Source organism: Alligator sinensis, unplaced genomic scaffold (genome assembly GCF_000455745.1).
Source record: "Alligator sinensis unplaced genomic scaffold, ASM45574v1 scaffold610_1, whole genome shotgun sequence".
Taxonomy (NCBI): Eukaryota; Metazoa; Chordata; order Crocodylia; family Alligatoridae; genus Alligator; species Alligator sinensis.
In genome coordinates this window covers 1166437-1188333 of record NW_005842348.1, presented here as the reverse complement: position 1 = coordinate 1188333, position 21897 = coordinate 1166437, and the positions used below count along the sequence as shown (strand labels likewise).

Genomic DNA, 21897 nt, shown 5'->3' with positions numbered 1-21897 from the left:
ACCGGCTCTGGATTTCTGTGTTCAGAGGGCAGGTCTCAAGTCAGGGCAGCAGAAAGCAGTTAATAGTGGGAGGTGGAGGAGAGAAAGAGTAGAAGATAGCTCCCAAATGGATGGAAATTGGATGTTTTGCTCTCTAGGCTTGCTCCAATGGCTACTGGAATCCATAGCCGTCGTTCCATTGACGTCCGCAGGCACTGGCTTGGGCCCTGTAGTATCCAAGTGGGGAAAAAAGAAGTTAAGGTTGACAGGCCATATCTGGATCCATAAAGAACATGACTTTTTCTTCTGGGAATTGCTGGGTGGTATTACCTTTTCTCCCAGACTTCATGGTGGTGGGCTTGAAGGATGCAGCTCTGTGCCAGGGGTTATGCTGCTCAGGCAGTGAGGTTAAGAGCAGTGAAAAAGAATGTCTGCCTAGTTTTGAAGCCTTTCTTGGGGAAAGGAGATAGTTTGGTTCCTTCCAATTTAAATTGATCTCTGCCATCCTTACAGCTATTGGCAGTGAGTTGTATAACTAGGATGGCTTTTCCCAGCTAGCTTTTGCCAAATTCCTTCTATGAGGAAAACAGAATCCAAATTCCAGGCCACTTCTCTAATACAGGACCAACGTGGCATTTTCACATTAACAGCTGCCTTTCAGATGATCACAAATAAAGCCAAGTTGCACATTTCTTTACCAATGCGACAGGAAAGGAAAAAACAGAGTCATTGGAACCCACAGGGTAGTGCCCTGACCTTAAAGCAAAGGTAGGCATCGGGAACAAGTCAGATGTTTAAAGCCAGCCAGACTCTCCAAACTGTAACTAACCCAACGGGCTGGCTCTAATCGATTCCTAAGATCTTCTAGTCCAATAGCTCCTCACTGAAGCAGAGGCAGTCACTCAGTAAGCGACACAGCTGCCATATTCTGTAGAAACTGTACTGTACTCCATGCACTTGTCAGAGATGAGCTGTGGGATGCTTGCCAACTGTTTGCAGTGACCTCTGGACAAGCTTTGACTGCATTTGCAATTGTCTCTTAAGACAGCAGCACTTTTCCTGCTGTTGCATCATCCCTGAGCAATTTCCTGTAGGGATACATGTTTGAACTGAGCGTAACCAGGCAGCAAGTGCTAGGGCTACCTAACACCACGTTCTCCTTGTCTGTGCGTTTGTCTTTTGCAGCAGTATCATCCCACTGACATTACCGGGCAACTCAACCTCTCCGACCCCTCAGTCAGCACTGTGGTGTGACATTCTCCCACAGGAGCCATCGGTCCTAGCCAGGCAGCCTAGGAAGGCACAGCCAGGACTTCCTTTCAAAGTGACACTGATTGGTCTTTACTGGTGAGACAAGAGGGAAGCATCCTTCATCCATACGCAGTGACATCATTGTATATCTCCTTCCCTTCCTAGGCTCACTGGCAATAACAGCATGCCAGGCTGCACCACAGGACCGGGTCCCATTTTGGAACTTCATTGTACAAAGACAACTGCTTCCAATCAGTGCTGTTTTTAATCAGTATTGCCACTGGCTGATCATGTGCTGGACTCAAGGAAAGAACAGCTCTGCTGCACCGTGGCACCTGTCCTTCTTGTGGAACAAAAGCAAGAAGAGCAGGGATGATTGCAAACATATCTTCCTTGACAGGGGGAGGAGAGTCATTTGCTACAATCCTGCTTGTTCGTGAGTGCATGCATACCCTACGCAACGTATTTCACACAACACTGGAGGACTATGGTGTGATGTGCTAGCATTCCCAGCGCAGTGGATGATTGTACATAGCTGATCATGCTTCTGTTCAGTGTGTCTGTTTCAGAGACAGATGCAGCCTTAGGGGACAGTGATCAAACAGGTGTTCTCTGTGGCTGTAGCTGGGACAAGCCTTTTCAGCTCTTCCTTTCCAGATGATCATGAACTCCACCCTTCCCTCCTCCATCCCACCTGCCTGCACAAGAAACCTGCACTGCTCTTGGCTCCCACCAGAGTAGGCTGTTTTTACATAGCCCTTGTCATGTGTGGGGAAGACCTGGTGATATGTCTCTCACTCGTTTGCCCCTTGACCACACTCATTCACCCTGGTTTGATGGGAGTGGCTTAGAAACACGTTGCTGGCTGTGCAACCGTTGGCTAAGGTGCTTTCCACACACTTCCCTCGCACATCTTCCGCACACGAAACCTTCATGAGGCCCCAGCCACACAAAGCAAGTGAGGATGCCCAGCTCCTCCATTAACATTTGTAATACTATAGTAGGGGGTGGGGGTTGCTGCTTGCACCAGGCACTGACAGGTACTGGGCATGTGTCATGATAATAGGCTGTGGAAGTGCTTCCCATCCCTCTCCATTTCCACTGTTCCTCCTTGTCCCAGCTTCTGCCAGATTCCTTTGGGGCACTGCACTTCCTATCAATCTGATGAGAAAGGCTCTCTGTAGCAGTGAGATGCCTTCCAGCTGAATGAGCCCAGGAGGTTCTGGTATCCCTGCATGGACTCTCCAATCCTGCTCTGTTGGCCTGTTGCTTGTAGGTCATCCTTGGAGCATGTACCCCAAAGTGCCCATACTGGCTGGATGCTCAGATCTTCCCTGAGGCACGACCTGGCTAGCAGCACAGCAGCAACACCAGTGGGCCTCGGCCAGCACAGAGTCCTGGTGTGTACAGAGATGGGACCTGGCCCATCCTGCAGCTGTGACCTGATTCTCTATCTGCCCTCAGTGAAAATGAGACCAGTTCAGAGATTGGGATAAGACAGGCCTTACCACCCTGCCTTTCTGCAATAGTGCCTCCCCCTCATACAGGACAGTGTGCATCATTCTGCTGGCTCCCACAAACCCTTCTGTGCAGGCAGTGGGGAATAAGCTTAGTGAGCCCCTTCCTCCACCCTCACTGCAGCCTGCTCTCAAGCAGTGTACAGCTGGTGGCCCTGCTCTGCCTCTGTCCAGCTGCCCTGGGTGCCAGCAGAGCTGCTGCTGCTGTTACCCTTTACTAGGTGAGATGTAGATACATTTTTTTAAAAGCAAACCCATCTGCACTGTTGACACCAGAACACCGAGCCTTCTGCTTAACCTGCCCCCAGCCCAGCATGGCCAGCCAGTGGCATGCAAGGAGCAGCAGCCGCTGGCTTGCCCCTTCGGAAAGCTGGGCTGGACACTGAGGACTGGTGGTCATTGCAGAAGGAGCTGCACTGTGCAGCATTCCCAGGACCAGTGGGCCTAGTCATCAGCTGGTGTAATAGGTCATAGCTCCCTGGATTAATGCAGCTCCGCTGAGTCCAGTAAGGTGATGCCAGTTTATACCTGATGAGGATTCAATCTTTTATCCTTTATACTTTGCTGTAATGTAACTTAAGACACAGGTTTTGCAAGAGCTGAGTAAAGTCCCGGCGCAATGGTAAAGATGAGTACTGCAGTGCCACATGCCTCCTTCCATGCCGTAACTGTTGAAAAGTTGAGCCTCAGCGGCAACCCCCACACTGGCAGATCACCTCAGAGACTCACCTGGTGTTGTTTGCAAAGAGTCTTTACTAAAAGCCAGAGACAGAAGCCGTGCAGAGGGGAGGGCTGGTGCAGGAGCCCCCAAAATCTTGAGGGCCTGTGAAGCATGTGCAAGGGTCCAGAGCCAGACTGTTGATCTGCACCTGACCCAGCTTTCTAGACATGCCTAGGACATGACCAACTGTGCCAGGCCCCTGAAAGGAAGTGCCATGCCAGCTGGCTGGAGCAGGCCCACGCTGAATGTATGCCTGCACATGAGTGCATCCCAACCCTGGCATCTCCCTGGCCTCTGGCAGTCCTGCAAGTCAGCCACAGCCCAGGCAACCTCAGACATCTACATTCATTAGCAGCAGAGGTACAGCAAGCTTATTATGGGGTGGGAGGGAGGAGGGGGTAACCCATTGCTGGGTACAGGGGCATGGGGGTGAGGGTAGGGGAGTCTTAATTGCATGGGCTCTCTGTACACTGAAGGCAGCTGCTATAACTGTGACTGCAGCAGTATCCACTCAGGTAGCAACAGCCCTATGACCTGGGTTCCATGAAGCTGGGCTTCGTGCCCTGCTTGTTTCCTTTCACCCCCAACTATACTATGGGGCACCAAGCTGTGCCTGCTGTGACCAAAACTTGCAAGGGGGGGGAAACTATTCCACTTGCCACCCACAGATACACTGCTGGGTGCAGGGCTGCACTGTCTAGCTGCTCTGGGCAGGCAGTGCAGGGCTGTCCCTGCAGCAGCAAAGTCTTCTTGGGAGCAGGGTAGATTCTGGCACCCTGTCACAGTTGGCACCCAGGGCTAGGTCCTGCCCCCCCCAGTTACGCTATTGATCATCATTCTACAATCCTGGAGATTTAGATCCTGCCCTCTTTTATTCATTAGCATAATTAAGCGATCTGTTACATGCCTAAGGACAAGTTCAGCTGCAGCTCCTCCTTCAGCTGCTGCTCCTCCAACACTTCCAGGTTAAAAGCAAGCATAATTAGATCAGTTTGGAAATCTGTCTGCATCTGTCTCCCTCCTTGACACTCGTCACAGCTGGCATTGAATTTAAGTAGGCACAGGCTGTGAAGGATAAGCCCGGTATAGCTGGGCCCCCTGAGTTAAGCCAGCATTTCTGTTAGTGTGCAGTGCTGGAGGGTGTCAGAGATAGTGCCTAAGGACAGTACATTTCCTCCGTGCTGTGCTGCTGCCCCACCAGTTCCCCTTGCTTCAGTGCAACTGTGCTGACTTGCACCTGCAGGGCTGTCTGCTGTGTGCAGTGGCTGTAGTACAGGAGCAGTACTCCCTCCCCCTGCACACATTGGGTGCTCTGCCTGCAGGAACTACCCAAATGCTACTGGAGCAAGGAGGTGATATCTTTTATTGACCAACTAGATACTTGCAAAAAAAATATTTATTTGCAAGCTTTCAGGCACAGGCACCCTCCATCAGGGAGAGATCCTAGGAGAACTTTTATAATCTTTGCAGTGTCCTATGCCTGATGAAGGGTGCCTATGCCGGAAAGCTTGCAAATAAAGACTTTTTTTTTTTTTAAATATCTAGTTGGTCTAATAAAAGATATCACCTCTGCCATGAGTTCTGATTCCTTTTGCCTCTAGACCAATATGACTACAACCTGGATGCCTGACACTAGAGCAAGGAGTCCTTCTAAGTATTGGGGATCACTGCAAGTGGCTAGGGTGTGAACGTGCTGGTACCCTGGCCCAGTCCTGTTGTCCAGGACTGAATATCAGAACAAAAGCAGAGAGACTGGGGCCTCTGGGAGCCTGAGCTGCTTTCTACCCTTGCCACAGGTTAGGGGGCTGCTCTTGTCAGCCACCTGAGATGGAGGTTCCTGTTTGTCTGTCTAGATAAGGGGTACTCAACCTCGAGCCTGCAGGCCAAATGCAGCCTGCAGGGCCATGGCATCAGGCCTGCAGGGCTTTCCACAGGTCAGGAAAATTAGTGCCAAGGGAGCAGTGGCAAATACTACTGCCACCTCTCCCTGCTGCCAAATTCCCAGGCCCCCTGTTCCTGCACAGAGGAACTTGCCCCCTTCCTTCTGTGGGTTGAGGTCAAGCTCCCTCCCCCCACCTCTGCAGGGCCTGGTTAGGGTTGGATCAGGGCCAAGCTCCCCTCCACCTCCCTCTGCATGCCTGGATGGGGCCCCACTGCACCTGCCCTGGGCAGCAGATTGGGATCACTGGCTAAATCCAGCCCATGGATGGACTGGGCACTGCCCATCCAGCCTGCCAGGCAACAGTGTTGAACACCAAGGTCTGTCATTCCCCTGGCTCTTGGTGGCAGCTACAGAGGATACGAACTGGGCTCCTGCCTGAGGAGGGAGGGAAGGGAAGGCCCCACAGCATGAGGAGCACAGCTCATAAACCCTGGGGCACTGGCGACTCATCCCTCCCAGAGCTGGATGCACTTCCCTGCCCTGGCTGCAAGCTGGTGCCAGCCTGGCATGTCCCTGCCCTGCCCAGTGTCTTGTATCACCACAGCTCTTCCCTGCCCCATCCCAGAGCTACTGCTGGGGCAGTGTCATCCTGGGTCGTGGGGCTCTTTGCCGAGGGTAGGGGTCTTTGCTCAGCTTGTTGCACGCCACAACCAGGCAGCCAGTTAGGATGCAGATGATGATGCTGCCTAGGAAGGAGGCTGGGCCAATGAGCAGGAAGAAAGCATAGTCGTGTGGATGCAGTGGGCTCTCCTGGCAGTGGCTGAAGGAGGCATTGTCAAGGGCTGCAATGGGAAACTGGTTGAGCAGCTCTGGGAATTGGCACACGGTCAGATTCTCCTCTGCAAGATGAAAAGAAATGCACCAGTCAGCTCCTGACTTGCCAGCAAGGGCAACTTCCATTTTGCCTTGCCTTTGTGGACATGATGAAAGGGCAGAGGTGCCTAGCACCATCAGCAAGGGATGAGGCAGGAGGGCTGGGCAGGGCACTGCCAGGGCAGGTGGGACAGCATCACTGGCACAGGGGGCCACCTTAGGGCCAGGATGGCAGAGTCAGAGCGATGCAGAGGAATGTCACTGAGGTTGGGCAACTGTTGCAGCTGGGAAAGATCAATGCCCCAGTTGCCCACATCAGCCTCAACATGGTACTGGCCTCCAGGCTGTGGGCAGGTGACAGAGGGGCCTGGCCACTCCTTTGGTCAGCACTGAGGGATAACAACCTACAGCACAAGACTGATCCCTCAGGCCATCCCCTCTGAGTCCATGGTAGTTGGGAGGCACCTCTCCCCACAAAACCCATGGCAGGGGTGGATTTGGTGCTTGTGGCAGCTGTTTTTCCTCGGAGTCCGTGGTCATGGGGCAGGGTGCCCACGGGAGCAGTTGAGCTGAAGCTGGGCATCCTGTTGCCTTGGGGAGCACCTCTCTCCTCAGGGCTCACAACAGGGCAGCTCTTCTCCCTGGGGAAGTGGGAGAACAAGGAGGAGGGGGCAAAGGGACACCCATCCACCACCATGGGGTTAAGGGCTCTGCCTCTGCAGAGTGCTCTCCCCATTGCCCAGGCTCTCCTGGGCATCTCCTATGCACCAGCCCCACACTCTTGTGCTCAGATCCCACAGCCTTGCTCCAGCTATGCTGGTGCCATCAGTACACTTACAGCACCTTTGTCCAGGGCCATTCACAGCCTCCCCCCGCTCCCCCACAATGCCCTGCTCATGACAGGTTCACCCTGTGCCTGGTGGCAGCCTGGCCAGCATCTGCCTGAAGACAGAGCAGAATAAGCTGGCCCAGGCCCCAGAACTGGAGGTTTTCTCAGAGAAGGGAGGCAGATGGAAGTCACAGGTACCATCATGGCTCAGCACCAGGCAGCACCTCCTTGGCTCCAGCATTATGGAGGAAGCAGGGAGTACTTCCTGCTGCCCCATGGCCTGGGGCCATGCTAGAGCCACCTGCACCCTAGCAATGCTCCATAAAGCCTTGTGGGCTTGCCATGGACCAAGGGCTGAAACACCTGCCCAGTGGCCAGTCAAGGGGAGGTACTTGGGACTGCCCTTCACCTCAGATCAGAGGGGGCCCAGACTGCTCTTGACCAGCCAGCCCAAGGGTGGTCTGCATACCCACCCCACACCTTTTACCTTGGATCTTGTCCCTGTTGTGGGTGAGCCAGAGGAAGAGGGGCCAGATGGAACAGCTGCATGCCCAGGGGTTGCCCGCAAGTGTCAGCAAGCGTACAGCAGGCAGGTTCTCAAAGAAGCCAGTGTCCAGGGACCGTAGAGCATTGTTGTGCAGAAACAGAGCCTGGAGTTGGGGCAAGGTGCGCGGCACATCTGGGGCCAGCTGGGCCAGCTGGTTGCTGCCCACATTGAGTGTTGTGAGGCTGGGCAATGGCAGGAAGGTTTCTGCTGTGAGCACCACGAGGGAGTTGTTGCTCAGGTCCAGCTCCTGCAGTGCCCAAAGCCCTGCGAGTGCCTGGCTGTGGATGCTCACCAGCACATTGCCATGCAGACTGAGGTACAGCAAGGACCTCTGCTGCAGGAAGGTGTGAGCCTTGAGCCTGGCGATGCGGTTATAACCCAGTAGCACTGCGCTGGCATTGGTGGGCAGGCCACTGGGCACAAAGTGCAAGGCACGGTCACGGCAGTCCACTTCCCCTGAGGAGCAGCTGCAAACATCTGGGCAGGCAGCACAGAGGAGTGGGTACAGGAGGAGGAGAGAGGTCAGCAGGGCTCCCCGACAACTCAAGCTGGCCATGCCCACAAGATGAGACACTGAAGGAAGGACTTAGCTCCCACCCACTCAGTCACGAAGGCAGACTCACCAGGGCAGCGTCCCTGGAGACCTGTTGTGGCTCCTGGATGTCCCCTACCCCCACCTCATTGGGCCGCCTGCCCAGGCCAGAGGAGTGGGGTGGTGGGTTGTGCAAATCCTCCCAAGGAAGCAGGCGCCTTGGAGCTTTCGCTAGTGGCTCACATTCCCTTGCACAAACTTCGGCGTCACCTACACTCTGCAAACATTAACCTGGCTGCTCAAAGGCTGCTGCTTGCCCCGGATTGTGGTTTCTCCAGGGTGGAGCTGCACTTTTCTTAGCAAATATTTTCTAAGAGCAGCTTCTGCTGCCAAGGTGCAGAGCCACAGATCCCCCGCCCCCACCCAGCTACCAGCCAGGTACAACTACTGCTCTGGCATTAACCCCTTGGCACAGAGCTACAGCAGGCATCAGGGAACCCAGCTTGGACCAGATCACAGCAGCAAGAAGTGCAGTGGTGCCAGGGAGGTGAACTTGAACCCAGCCCACCCCAGCCACACTCCACAGAGTGGCTCATGACCAGCTCCAGAGCAAATGTGTCTAGATCCCTCCACATCCCCCACCTCCATTCCTGATGCCTGGGCCAAGCACTGGAGTTCAGGGGGGACACCCTCACCCCAAATCTTGGTGCCCTCCTCAGCCAGCAGCTGAGCCTCTTGCTCTGCTCCCATTCAGTTCTGCCTTTCTCTATTTACCCCACGCCTGCCCTGTGGCAGCTGTTATTGTTTGGGCTGCACAACAGGTCTCTGAGGGGCATAGTACCAGCCATGATACTAGTCCCCACTGGTTTCAGGGGAAGGAGGAACTGTTCTGACAGGGATGGCTGTTGTGCCATTGGTCTCTCAGGGGGCCACTGAGCCATCTTTGATGGCTGGGGTCTGTGATTAGTCTCTTGGAGCATTGTGCAAACTCTTGTGGCCAAGCTGCATCACCAGTCCCTGGGTGGTACTGTGTAAGCTGCCAGCTGCGATGGTGAGGCTCTGCCTGTGGACTCTCCAGGGTCACTGTGCCAGCTTTTGCAAGGTGTGCTACTCGGCTGGCACAGTAGAGAGTGCCAGCCGAGTGAGAGCCACAGTGCCAGCTCTAGAGGGGATTGCTCTCTCTCCCCTCAGCAAGGTCCCTAGAGGAAATGCACTTCCTGCCTTCTTCTTTAGGGTCACCTCTGCCACCATGGGGCACCAGCTGCATATGATTCTGGACTTTCCACCAACCAAGTGGGGGCCCCTGAGGCTCAGCTGGACAGTACAGACTGGAGTGCATGTGTCAGGAGAGGAAGGCACCATCCTTCTGCACACTCTCTATCCCAAGGAGGCCAGGATTTGACAGCAGGGTGCTGTCTAGGCTGAAAATAGTATTTGGATCCTGTTAAGAACTGACTTTTGTTTCTCACTGGAGCACATACAGTCTCCTTAACACTAAGTCTCCACCCCACCCCCTGCCGCACATCCTAGCTTATGGAATCTCAGGGTTCCTCAGAGCTACACAATAGCACTATGGCTGGTGCCTCTAATCAAGGGTTTGGTCTCTGACCTGTTAGTGCAGAAGAAGATAAGTCTCCTGCCTCACTCCTAGTCTTTCCCTGGCAATCCAACACCATAAGCCAAGTGGATGGGTTCCAGGATCTCATTCAGCAGCATCCTAGGACCTGTGGTAGCCATGGCCCGATCAGCTGACAGTGGGCTCCTAACTCAAAATAACTGCATTCTAAGTGGCCATGAAGTGGGAGGAAAGGTGAGCCTACAAATACAGAACACAGTGAAGGCAGCTGTGTTGGGGCCACAACATTGACCTTGCTTGTTCACAAACTGCAGTACAAAAACTGGCTGAAAGAAAACAAATGGGAGAACCTTGGAAAGAGCAGAGCACCTGAAGTGCTCCATGCTGTGCTCTCTCATGGGAATTTGCTATCATAGATGATTTTAGATGCATTTTCTGGATTGCGCTGATTTTCTGAAGTGAGGTTGATGGACTGGGACTTCACCATGAAGAGCATGGTCAGTTCGTTGGGGTCCAAGATTTCAAGGCTGGAGTCTGGGAGGAAAAAGAGAAAGCACATTGGAGCTGGTGTGATGGGAAGCACTCACAGGCTTCCAGAGCCCCAACAGAGGGCCCGATGCTGGGCTCAACCCCTGGACAGCCTGGGCCCCACATACAGCTTTCAGAGGAAAGGTGCATGCTTCTCCATGGACAAACTGCAAGTGCTGGCTCACAGGAAAACACAGTCTTCTACAGAGAAATATGACACACCAGCCAACTGCCCCAAGATCTGGAGAAGCGTCCGGTAAAGTCAATGAACCTGAGGAGCAGGTTCTAGCAAGAGACAGAGCCATTTTTGGCTTCTATGGCAGGATGCCACCCCCACCGATCACCTACCTGCTGGTGAGATCCCAAGCTGCTGGAATGGCTGGCACCACCATCCAGTTTCTTTCTGATCCCAGGCAGCCCTAGCAGCTGTAGTCAACAATCACACTTTCTGTGCTGACTAACACAGCCTCTGCCAGGGGCAATGCAGTGGCTTTGCAGCCTTGTATGCTCAGGGGGTCATAATGAAGGAGCTGCACGCAGCTGGAAGGATAGCCCAGAAGCACTGGAGAGAACAAGGTGTATAGGCCTGAATCCCCACAATGCCCTAATAGATGTCAAATGAGCTGCAGCTGTCTCCTTCCCCTGAGAATGCTCCTCAGGGGAAGTTGTGGAGATAAGTATTTCCCTCTGACCCTGTACAATTGGGAATGGTGGGGCTGGTGTTCCAGGCTTATATGGAACCTTATTTGGGAGAAAGCTTGGCACTGCCTGACCTTTCCCAGTGGGACTGCTCTGGGCTGAGGGTCTATAAAACCTGGGACCCTGATGAGAGAAGCTCCTTCTAAAGAAGAAGGCCTTTGACATGGTTTCCCACCATATTCTCTTAAAAAAACGTGGTGACTGCGGCATTGATGCCTACAGTCAGATGGGTGGCAAATTGGCTAGATGGTCGGACCCAGAGAGTGGTGGTAGACGGGTCGTTTTTGACCTGGAGAGATGTGCTTGTGATGCATCTGCAGATGCATGACAAGGTGCGGTTAGCCTTACTGACTGCTTCCTCACATTGGCGGCTCGTGTTCATCCTGGAGTCAACAATGACTCCAAGATCCCTTTCTGCCACCATGTTGACAAGAAGGGTGTTCCCCAGCCTATAGGTGTGTTGCTCGTTCCTTCTCCCTAGATGCAGCACCTCACACTTGTCTGCATTGAATTCCATCCTATTCTCATCTGCCCACCTCTGTAATTTGTCTAGATCTAGCTGGATTCTGTCCCTTCCCTCCAGTGTGCTCACCTCGCCCCACAACTTGGTGCTGTCAGTGAATTTGGACAGCGTGCATTCCACCCCCAGATCCAGATTGCTGATAAAGATGTTGAACAGTACAGGCCCGAGGACCGAGTCCTGGGGGACTCCACTGCCGGGAGGTGATCCTTCCCCTATACACAGCATTGGTCAGGCCACAGTTGGAGTCCAGTTCTGGGCACCACACTTCAAGAGGGATGTGGCTAGCATTGAGAGGGTCCAGAGGAGGGCTACTCACATGGTCAAGGGGCAGCAGGGCAGGCCCTACGAAGAGAGGCTAAAGGGCCTGAATCTATTCAGCCTCCACAAGAGAAGGCTGAGAGGGGATCTGGTGGCCATTTACAAACTCACCAGAGGGGACCAGCAGGAACTGGAGGAGGCTCTGTTACCCCGGGCACCACCTGGGGTTACTAGGAATATGGCCACAAATCATTAGAGAGAAGGTTCAGGCTGGACATCAGGAGACATTACTTTACAGTTAGGGCTGCCAGGCTGTGGAATGGGCTCCCAAGTGAGATGGTACTCTCTCCTACCCTGGGGGTCCTCAAGAAGAGGCTGGACAGATATTTGGCTGGGGTGATATGATCTCGCACCTGTTCCTGCCCTGGGCAGGGGGTCAGACCTGAAGATCTGTTTAGGTCCCTTCCAACCCTAAGTACTATGATACTATGATACTTGCTAGGACACGGTTCACAGCCTCTAGGAGTGGCCATTGTCACCATGCTGAGTGAGGCTGTATTATCCAATGCCTGCACCACCCACCCCCACCACCCAACAAAGGATCAAGGCTGAAGCCCTGTGGGCACCAGTGGAACTCACCAGAGCAGAGGGGCAGGCACAGGGAGCAGTCATCACGGCCAGTTGTGCGGTGACAGTAGTCAACACAGCTTTGCACAGGGATACCACACACTGTGAAGATACACAGCAGCATTACCTCTCCCACAGGGTCGGGGCAGAGACCCCCATGGGCAGGAGGCACCAGTGATGGTCTGCAGGCTCTGCGATACCTTCCTCTTCCTTTCAACCTCAGACCTGCCATTGCTAGTTTATACCTGCATGGTCCCCTGCCAGCATAGCACTCTACTGATCTTCATCAGCCCCTTAAGGGCATTTTGTGTTGCTCAGATGGCATAGGGCAGTCTCAGCAGACTGGCAAGTCCAGGGGTCTCCACCCTTAGGAGCTGTCAGTACAGTGAAATGAGTCTGGTGGCCTCATCCTAGATCCCTGGGGCATTGAAGGCATCCTTGGCAGACAGGCTCAGCTTCCATAGGCCATAGAGCCCTCCTCAGCCATAGCAGGATGTGTATATGTATGTGCAAGGGAGGAGGACTCACTACACTGCTCAGAGGTGTGCATCGAGAGGTTTGCTGGCATTGACATATCCTTTGCCATGTGTTTCAAGCTACCAGCACCACCACTGGTTCTTCTCAATAGCAGTTAGGACACCAGGCAGCGCCCACTGCTATTCAGAGACCAGAGGTCTGTGCACCAAACAGCAGCCCCTATGGGTACCTGCTTGTTTCTGAGCTCCAGATCCTGCAGTCATTCAGACTACAGCACACGCCTTACCTATCTATTCATGGGGAATTGTGGGATTCTTTCCAACTGAGGGGAAACCTCACCCATCTTTCCACCTCAAAGAGCCCAATAATTAATTTTAGTCAAGTTAGAAACATAAACTGCACAACCCTATTCCCACAGCCTGTGAACTCTGTCACACAGCAAGAGCCTATGATACACAAATAGGCAGCACCTGGGGAAACGAGTTTATTAAAGACACTTTCTCAGAAGCCTTACTGCATTTCTTTTACTAGGAAACACAACTTAGTTTTCAACACTAATCACCATCTAGATTGTATCAGATGAGTTCTGAAATACAGCTAGCATCTGCCACAGTCACACACAAAAATGGTCCTCCTATTACAGACAGTACCTGCCACACCCACAGTCACAGCCAACAGTACTGCTATTCTTACAAACTTGGCTCTGGGAGTGCTGAGGTTCACTGAGAATCTCAGCTTTCATTTAAGGAAAAACAAAAGTCAGATTGAGGCTAGAGTAAGATTGAGGCTAAAGCCTCAAGACCTCCAAAACCCAGAGGCCAACAGAATAATCCTAGCATTGACTGCAATAAAATAACCCCAATGCTATGACTTGGGGACCTGCTCTTTGAGAACCATGGGTTGATATTGGCACAAGCCTGAGGCAGGAATCCTGCAGCAGCCCTTGTTCCCATTTCTGTTACCAGTGGCTTGTCTCAAGTGCAATGCTATGTGGACTAGATGGTGGCATGCAGGGCAAAAGGCTCCTTATATCTCATCCTGGCTCCAAGAGCATGAACAAACCATCTGTACCTTTCCCTGTTCCAGCTCCGCTCTGCATTTTACAGGCTCAGACCACTTGCTGACCTAGTGCTGTATTTAATGTGTGAACAAGCACAGTACAGCTATGACAGTACAGACCCTCCCCCAGGTTCAACTACAGCTATGCACTTTAATGGACATCCCGCACAAGCTTCAGTAAGCACAGAGATCCGCAGCAGGAGCACACTGCCCAGGGCTCCCTGCATGGCCCTGGCTCCCAGCTGTAGGGCAAGACCTTGGTTTGAGAGTGATATGCAGCAGAAGTGAAGGTGGAGTTGAGTGTCTGATTCAGTGACAAAGGAGGCCAGACAGCAAAGCAATCTGGGAGACAAGGAGGCTTTAAAAGCAGATGTGAGTTATGCAGATACCAGAACACCTTCCTGATCCTGTATACTCTACCTTATGCACCATTTCGGATGCCTGTGAGCCCCATGGCTTCAGCCCTGATAGCACCACATCCCACTTCTTGACCCAGAATAGCTCAGGCCAGACTGTACCAAGGAACTGCCCAGGAACCACCTCAGCTGAAGCTCTTCCCTTTGCTCCCCTGAGCTGTGCCAGTTCCCTGCTGAGAACCCTCTCCATCCTGTGGTCACCAAAACTCAAATATATGAGCTAGGCCTTTTCAGTTAGGATTATGCTGAATGTATTGAAACAGAGGCCCTGGCTCTCCCTGCATTTCTGAACTCTTTTGTGGAGGTGCATAGAGCACAGGCACACAATGTGTTCTTACAGTATGTGACCCACATTAGCTTGTATCCCCATCGGCTAAACATATGGGCTTCTGGTGAATGCTGTACATTCATGATGAACCACCCAGACAGGAACATCAGTCCCTGGTGCATCTACACATTGGCCCCTTCTTCCCATCTGCCCACCAGCCAGGAGGAGGTCCTCACCTCGTGTGGCCGATGTCCGGATTCGGCCACTACAGTCACATGCTGGTTGCTCTGGAGGGGCGCTGTACCTGTGGCAGTGCTGGCCGCTGTACCCCTTGGCGCATACTGCAGAGAGGAGAGGTTGCTTAGGGAGAGTGCCTGGCCATCAGCAGGCCAGGCAGATGACAGAGGGCAGTCAGATGCAGACCTGAGAACCACACCAGAGCTAGCATGACCTCCACTTTCTACCCCTGGGGTTTGATAGGCCTTTAATGGAACAGCCAACAGTGTACAGGCAGGGAATCTGATGCAGTAGGGCAAACCCATCCCATAGCCAATGCAGAGACTACAAAATCCTGGGACCAGCCAGGCATCCTTGTCAGTCAAATGCCTGTTTGCAATGACCTTGAAGGGCTCCCAGAGGAGCAGCAAAAAGGCACAGGGCTTCCCTGGCTCCACTTGCTCCCTTTCCCTCCCAGCTCCCAGGCTGTCCTGCACTCAGCCTGCTTGGAACAGAAGGCCGAGCTATCTCGCTGGAATAGACCAGGTAAGTACTAAGGGGCCCACTAAGCCCTATTTGGCCCACTAAGCATCAGGATTGGGAAGTACTAAGGGCACCTGTTGGGTGGGGGGGGGGGGAGGGGCTTAGGTGTCTACTAATGCTAGGAGTATGGGGAATAAGCAGGAGGAACTTGCAATCCTGCTTGCAAAAAAAGATTTTGACCTGGTTGGGCTAACAGAAACCTGGTGGGACCCTACCCATGATTGGGCAGTGGGCATTGAGGCATAGAGGCAGAATAGATTGGGGAAAAAAGGGGGGTGGGCATTGCTCTGTACATTAAGGAACATTATACATCTTCTGTAATAAAGATGGGGACAGAAGAAGGGCAAATCAAAGTCCTATGGGTCAGATTACAAGGGGGTAGGGGTGAAAGGAACTTGGTAGTGGGGGTCTACTACAAACCCCCACACCAGGAAGGTAAGTTAGACCTAGAATTCTTGCAACAGCTCTCAAAGGCAGTACACTCAAAGGACCTAGTTGTCATGGGTGACCTAAATTAACCTGACATCTGCTGGGAGGAGCAGTCAGCCAGGTCTGCCCGTTCACGTAGGTTCCTACCCTGCATACAGGACCTGCACCTAACACAGGAGGTATGCAGTCCCAGTAAGGGAAATGCCTTACTTGATTTGGTGCTGGCCACAGGGGAGGACTTGGTGGGGGATCTTCAGGTACAAGGTAACCTAGGAGAGAGTGACCATCTGTTGATAGGATTCTTTATCTGGTGTAAGGTCAACTTCAACAAGCTCAGGAGGTTAGTTAAAGTGGGACTGAGAGGTAATAACATCAGTGAGCTGGGAGTCCAGGAAGAGTGGGAGTTTCTCAAGGGACTGATCCTGCAGACACAGAGGGGTACCATCCCAGTACACATAAAGGGAGGCAAAAGAGAAATCCAGGAAAGCCTACAGGGGGAAAGAGGCTTACAGGCAGTGGAAGCAGGGGACAGCCACCAAGGAGGAGTACACATGCTTGGCTTGTGGTTGCAGAGAAACAGGAAGACCAAAGCAGAAATAGAACTCAGGCTGGCAGATTAAGGGTAACAAAAAGTCCTTCTTTAAGTACATAGGGAGCAAGAAAGCGGCGCAGGTTAACAAAGGGCTGCTACAGGATAGACTAGGGCAACCCGTAACAGGATGGAGCTGAGCTCTTAAATGATTTCTTTGCATCTGTGTCCCTGGTCATGGATACAAACACACCTCTCAATGAGACTTTAGTTTGGCTTCAGAGAGATACCTATCCACCAACGGTTAGCGCTGACTTGGTGAAGGGACACTTGGAGGGGTTGGCCGTATTTAAGTTGGCAGGCCCCGATGATCTTCACCCAAGGGTACTAAAGAAATTGGCTAGTGTCATAGCGAAACCACTGACGCAACTGCTTGAGTGCTTGTGGCACTCAGGACAGGTCCCAGAAGACTGGAAAAGGGCCAATGTGGTCCTTATTTTCAAGAAGGGGAGGCAGGAGGACCCAGGTAATTATAAGCTGGTTAGCCTGACCTCTATTCTTGGCAAGACATATGAAAAAATCATTAAGGATCACATTTGTGGGGGGCTAGTGGGTAATACAATGTTAAGGGGCAACTAGCGTGGGTTTATAGCAGGCAGATCCTGCCTGACTAGCCTGGTCTCTTTTTATGACCAGGTCACAAAGTGCTTAGATACAGGAGTAGAGGTAGATGTTATTTACTTGGATTTTAAAAAGGCTTTCGACATGGTGCTGCACCCAATTTTTACAAGTAAACTAAGTAAACTAAGTAGCTGTGACGTGGATTTTTTCACAGTCAGGTGGGTGAAAAACTGGCTTATGGGACACACCCAGAGAGTGGTGGTGGGTGGGTCAAGTTTCTACCTGGAGAGATGTGGGCAGTGGTGTCCCCCAAGGCTCTGTCCTTGGACCAGTACTGTTCCATATCCTCATCAGTGATTTGGATGAGGGTGTAGAAAGCACTCTGTCCAAATTCACAGATGATACCAAACTATGGGGTATAGTAAACACACTAGAGCAGGGGCAGGCAATTATTTCAGGCAGAAGGCCGCTTACTGAGTTTTGGAAAGCCATTGAGGGCTTCATGACAGGCAGCCAGGGTCAGATAAATATTAATTTTCTAAAAATTTTAGGGGCCCTGCAGGCCAGATAGAATGGCCTGGTGGCCCGCATCCAGCCCACGGGCTGCATTTTGCCCACCCCTGCACTACAGGGCAGGGAGCGAATTCAGATGGATTTGGATAGACTGGGGAAGTGAGTGGATCAGAATAGGATGCAATTTAACAAAAATAAGTGCAAAGTGCTGCACCTGGGGAGAAAGAATCACCTACACATCTACAGGCTGGGAAGTCCCATTCTAAGTAGCACAGCAGCAGAAAGGGATCTTGGAGTCATAGTCGACGCAAAAATGAACGTGAGTCACCAATGCGACGAGGTAGTAAGTAAGGCTAACCGCACTTGGTCTTGCATTAGCAGATGCATCACAAGCAGGTCTAGGGAAGTGATACTTCCCCTCTATGCAGCATTGGTGAGGCCACAACTGAACTACGGCGTCCAGTGTTAGGCGTTACACTTCAAGAGTGATGTGGATAACTTGGAAAGGGTTCAGAGGAGGGCTACTCATATGGTTGAGGGCCAGCAGGTAAGATCCTATGAAGACAGATTGAGGGACCTGGATCTCTTCAGCCTCCACAAGAAAAGGCTGAGAGGCGATCTTGTGGCTGTCTACAAGCTCATCGGGGGAGGGCAGCAGGAAATAGGGGACACTCTGTTTAATAGAAACAATGGTCATAACCTAAAGGAGAGCAGATTTAGATTGGACATCAAGAAGAAATTCTTTACAGTGAGGGTTGCCAAAATGTAGAATGGACTTTCAAGGGAGGTGGTGCTTTCCCCTGCCTTGGAGGTGTACAAAAGGAGATTAGACAAGCACCTGGCTGGGGTTACTTGACCCCAGTGCTCTTTCCTGCCCAGAGCAGGGGGTTGGACTCGATGATCTAATAGGTCCCTTCCGACCCTAGAAATCTATGAAACCTATGGAACACATCTACAGGGACTGGAGCCCAGCAAAGCAGAAGCTTCCTATCCACAACAAATCCAGGGCCCAGGGAGGGGAAACTGAGGCATGGGGAGGTTGATGTGATTGGTCTGGTGGCAAAACAGATCAGTGGAAGAGCTAGGACTAGAGCCCCCAGCACTAAGCCATGTGGTCTCTGTGGATGCTTAACCAGGGTGCATTTGAGCAGAGATCTGCCCCTTACTGGTCTGCACGTAGAGTGTTGAGTTTTCCCGTGGGCTGGTGCTGCTCAGGCTGCTGAGCAGGTAGAATTTAGTCCCTGCATGGAGCACGGCAGCACATGCGCTCCTCTCGCTGAGACACTCCTGCTTCGCCTGCTCCAGGCTCTCGGCAGAGGGGTGCAGCAAAGCAGGGTCTCCTTCCACACCATGACTGACCTGCAGCACAAACCATTCGGTGGCTGGGGGAGGAAGCAGAAGGGGAACAACACTGTCTCTAGGTCTCTATGCAGGGGTGATGCATGTCCTCCCCTTGGCACCAACAGCAAATGCTCGGTACCTTGGGTGAGATCTGGTCACAAATTAGACACCAGGGTGCCAGACACTGTCAGACGTTTTAGACCTCAGGCTCTGGGACTGGATTTCACAGCCCTGAGAGAGGCCCTTAAGTGTCCTGTGGAGGGAAAATCAGTGCCAAGGAATGTGTGTTGCACTTCCCAGCATACTGAGCCAGGTGCAGGAGCCGCTGTGTCTGGAGTCCAACAGCTGTCAGCTGGATGTTGTGAGAGCGGGCCCCACAACCTGACCCTCTGCCTCCACTTGGGTGTCTCAGGCATCTCTTTGGGTGGAAAGCCCTGGTTCACTCTAACTTAGGACAGGAGGTGACCTCCTGGGTCTGTAAGGCTAGTCTCTATGATCATAGGCAACTGTTTAATAAGCATTTGTCCAAAGAGGTCCAACAAAGACATGAATAGTGAATACCAGTGCTTTTCACATACCACAGCCCCAAAGCGGCTAGGAAAAATCATACCCAGGATAGATCACAGAAAGGGGGTGGGAGGGACAGGGCTCCACCGAGGCTTTGAGTCCTCCCGTGGCAAGAGATTCATCAAGGAAAATATGCCCAGGGAATCCAAGGAAGCAGACAATATTAACTATAGAGGAAGGCACAAAACCCAACAGCTTCAACACTCACTGTCCCCCTAGTGCCAGGAAATCATTTTCTCCAATTTCAGTCTCTGCCTCTAAATGCTGTCCTCACCATCAGCAAAGCCAAGTAACCACACGCTGCCAGACACCTGCCAAATATGTAGCTAACCCACAGGCCTCCTCAAGAGAACCCCAAACATGTCAAGCCTTGTATCACCTGCTGTAAATGCTATTGCAAGAATATTCCTTATTCTTATACTAGCCCTGCTCAAGTGCCATCTTGAAACAATTCAGATTCCCTACAACGTTGTTCAGAAGAGCCATTTCAGAACCTCATTCCTCTAATGATAAGAAACCTTCTAATTCCCAAACTGAATTTCTTTTACCCATCTGATCTTGTACCAAGATTATCTTTGAAGACCCATCACAGTTCTGAACTGGCTCCCAAAAGTTTGGGAATAGTCCAGTTGTTACATATATCTATTTGTCAAACCCCATTGATTTCCACACCAAAGGTATTGTGTGAGCTTATGTTGTAAACTGTTGCTTATGAAAGCTTATGCAACTCTGATTTAGTATAAGGTGCACCTCTACCCTGCCTCCAGTCTGACATCAGACTAAGGCTAACTCCCTTTCTAAACCTATTTTAGCATCCTAGATAATCCGTAAGGGAACAGGCTGCTCCCAGCCACTTGCACTTCAGGGAGGCTGATTATCTTACTACTTAGCAGATTGGTTCAGCCTCTGCCCAGCTGTTCATACCTGGTGAAGGGTTCTCACACTGGTGTTAAAAAAGTATTCCCTCTAACAGCAGCCTTGCAACCAACAGGACCTAATCAGCCTCAGGGCTCAGCACTGACAGTTTTAATGGGAAGGTTTAGCTGCCCACACTGTCTGCCAAGCTGCTTTCTGATTGCAAAAGGAGCTGTTGCATGCAGCTCAGGTTGTACTAGACCTAAAAGTGACTACCTCTGCACTTTGGACCATTAAACTTCACAGCAGTGCTATTACTCAAGTCTTCAAGGTCATGATGCACCAAATCTTTAAAAACTCCACCCCATCCTCCTCACTACTGCTTCCCTGCCTTTCACCCAGGAAAGCATCCATCCCTGCCTATCCCAACTGTGCTTCCCAACCCTGGATCCAGTGCAGACAAGCTCTTGCGCATATTGCACCCCTTTTCCCCTTCGTTCCACTGTAGACCCACTCCCTAGTTTCTCAGCCAAGGGAGCCCCAGCCTCCTCCCGCAGTTTCTCCCAAACATACCACCTCCCCAGAGGGGCTGCAGCTGCCCCCCAAAACCAAGATGCTGTTAATCTCCATTTGGGGAGAAACACTGTCAAACATTATACTTCAGTCTTTTCTTTAACACCACAAACCCCCAGAGACTAAGGCAGCTGCCACCCCACGTTCTAGGCAATCCCCTATTGGTTCGAGTGCCATGGTGCACCCAGAAGCACACCCTCTTCTGTATTTTCCCCAATGACTTTCAGGTAGAATTCCTGGAGCAGGAACAAAACTCAGAATCTCTGCACGTACCACCAGGCTACAGACTCATGCTCCCTCCCTCTGTTCCATTAAGGCTTGGATTCCTGCTTCATATTGTCACAGCTTCTGCAGGAGGGACGCAGCATTACCCCATTCAGCCCAGCCTAGAGCCTTATCATCAGTCCACATGAGTAGGCAGTGAGATGAAAGTTTCAACCCCCTCTAGCTGAGAAAGATCTTGAATCTGCATCTCCTGATTCTTGAACAAGTTCTGTGACTGCTAAGATTTTTTTTTTGAAAAATGTATATATGCATATATATATATAGAGAGAGAGAGAGAGAGAGTGAGAGAGAGAGTGTTATATATCACACATCATCTAGCATAAAACTTTCCATCATAAAGCTATTACAGACAATGCACACAGGAGTGCCACCGCCACCCTGGTTTCTGACTGAAAGTGGCAGTGGCTGCTGTGCTTGGGGTTGAACTAAATGTTTTCAGGGAGCGTTCAGTGTGTTCTGAGCACCCCCAAAGCATGCTTTGGGGGGCAAAGCATCAGCATCCTCATCACGCCTCCTGCAATTAGTCAAAACATCAATGAAATGAATGATACTACTGGCAGACCGAATCAGACAACTGTCAGATCCCGGTCAATTGGCTGTAAACATCAACAATGTTTCTCCTAGCCAACCAGATGGCTTTTATAGATTCATAGATTGTAAGGGGCTGGAAGGGACCTTGCAGGCCCCTACTTCGCCCAGCCCCGCAGGGAGCCACGCGACCGGAGCCGCGCAAACAGGCGCGCTTCTCTGCTGGCGCGTGAGTTAGCGCGGAGTTCGCACGGAAGGGCGCACGGGAGGGCCCAAGACCCTGCCAGCGCGCCCCCCAGGGTAGACAGTCCCAGCCGTAGCCCGTCCACCAGAGG

General features: G+C 52.0%; 2 protein-coding genes across 2 annotated transcripts in view; both read right to left on the bottom strand.

The window, feature by feature from the left end:
• Window positions 1-5022: 5022 nt before the first annotated feature.
• On the bottom strand, window positions 5023-8373 carry LRRC26 (leucine rich repeat containing 26). Its single transcript, XM_014522405.2, has 2 exons — window positions 7540-8373; window positions 5023-6249 (listed from the first exon to the last, which is right to left on the bottom strand). Exons 1-2 carry the CDS (start codon window positions 8153-8155, stop codon window positions 5978-5980), a joined length of 888 nt encoding a protein of 295 aa, XP_014377891.1. The 5' UTR covers window positions 8156-8373; the 3' UTR covers window positions 5023-5977.
• A 1612-nt stretch (window positions 8374-9985) lies between these two features.
• Window positions 9986-21897, bottom strand: part of LOC102370652 — a 44281-nt gene continuing 32369 nt past the window's right edge. Inside the window, exons 9-12 of the mRNA XM_025210446.1 lie at window positions 18580-18795; window positions 14799-14903; window positions 12355-12444; window positions 9986-10241 (exon numbers count right to left, since the gene is read on the bottom strand). Coding sequence (XP_025066231.1) covers window positions 10102-10241; window positions 12355-12444; window positions 14799-14903; window positions 18580-18795 — 551 coding nt within the window. The 3' untranslated portion in view covers window positions 9986-10101. The remainder of the gene's footprint in view (window positions 10242-12354; window positions 12445-14798; window positions 14904-18579; window positions 18796-21897) is intronic.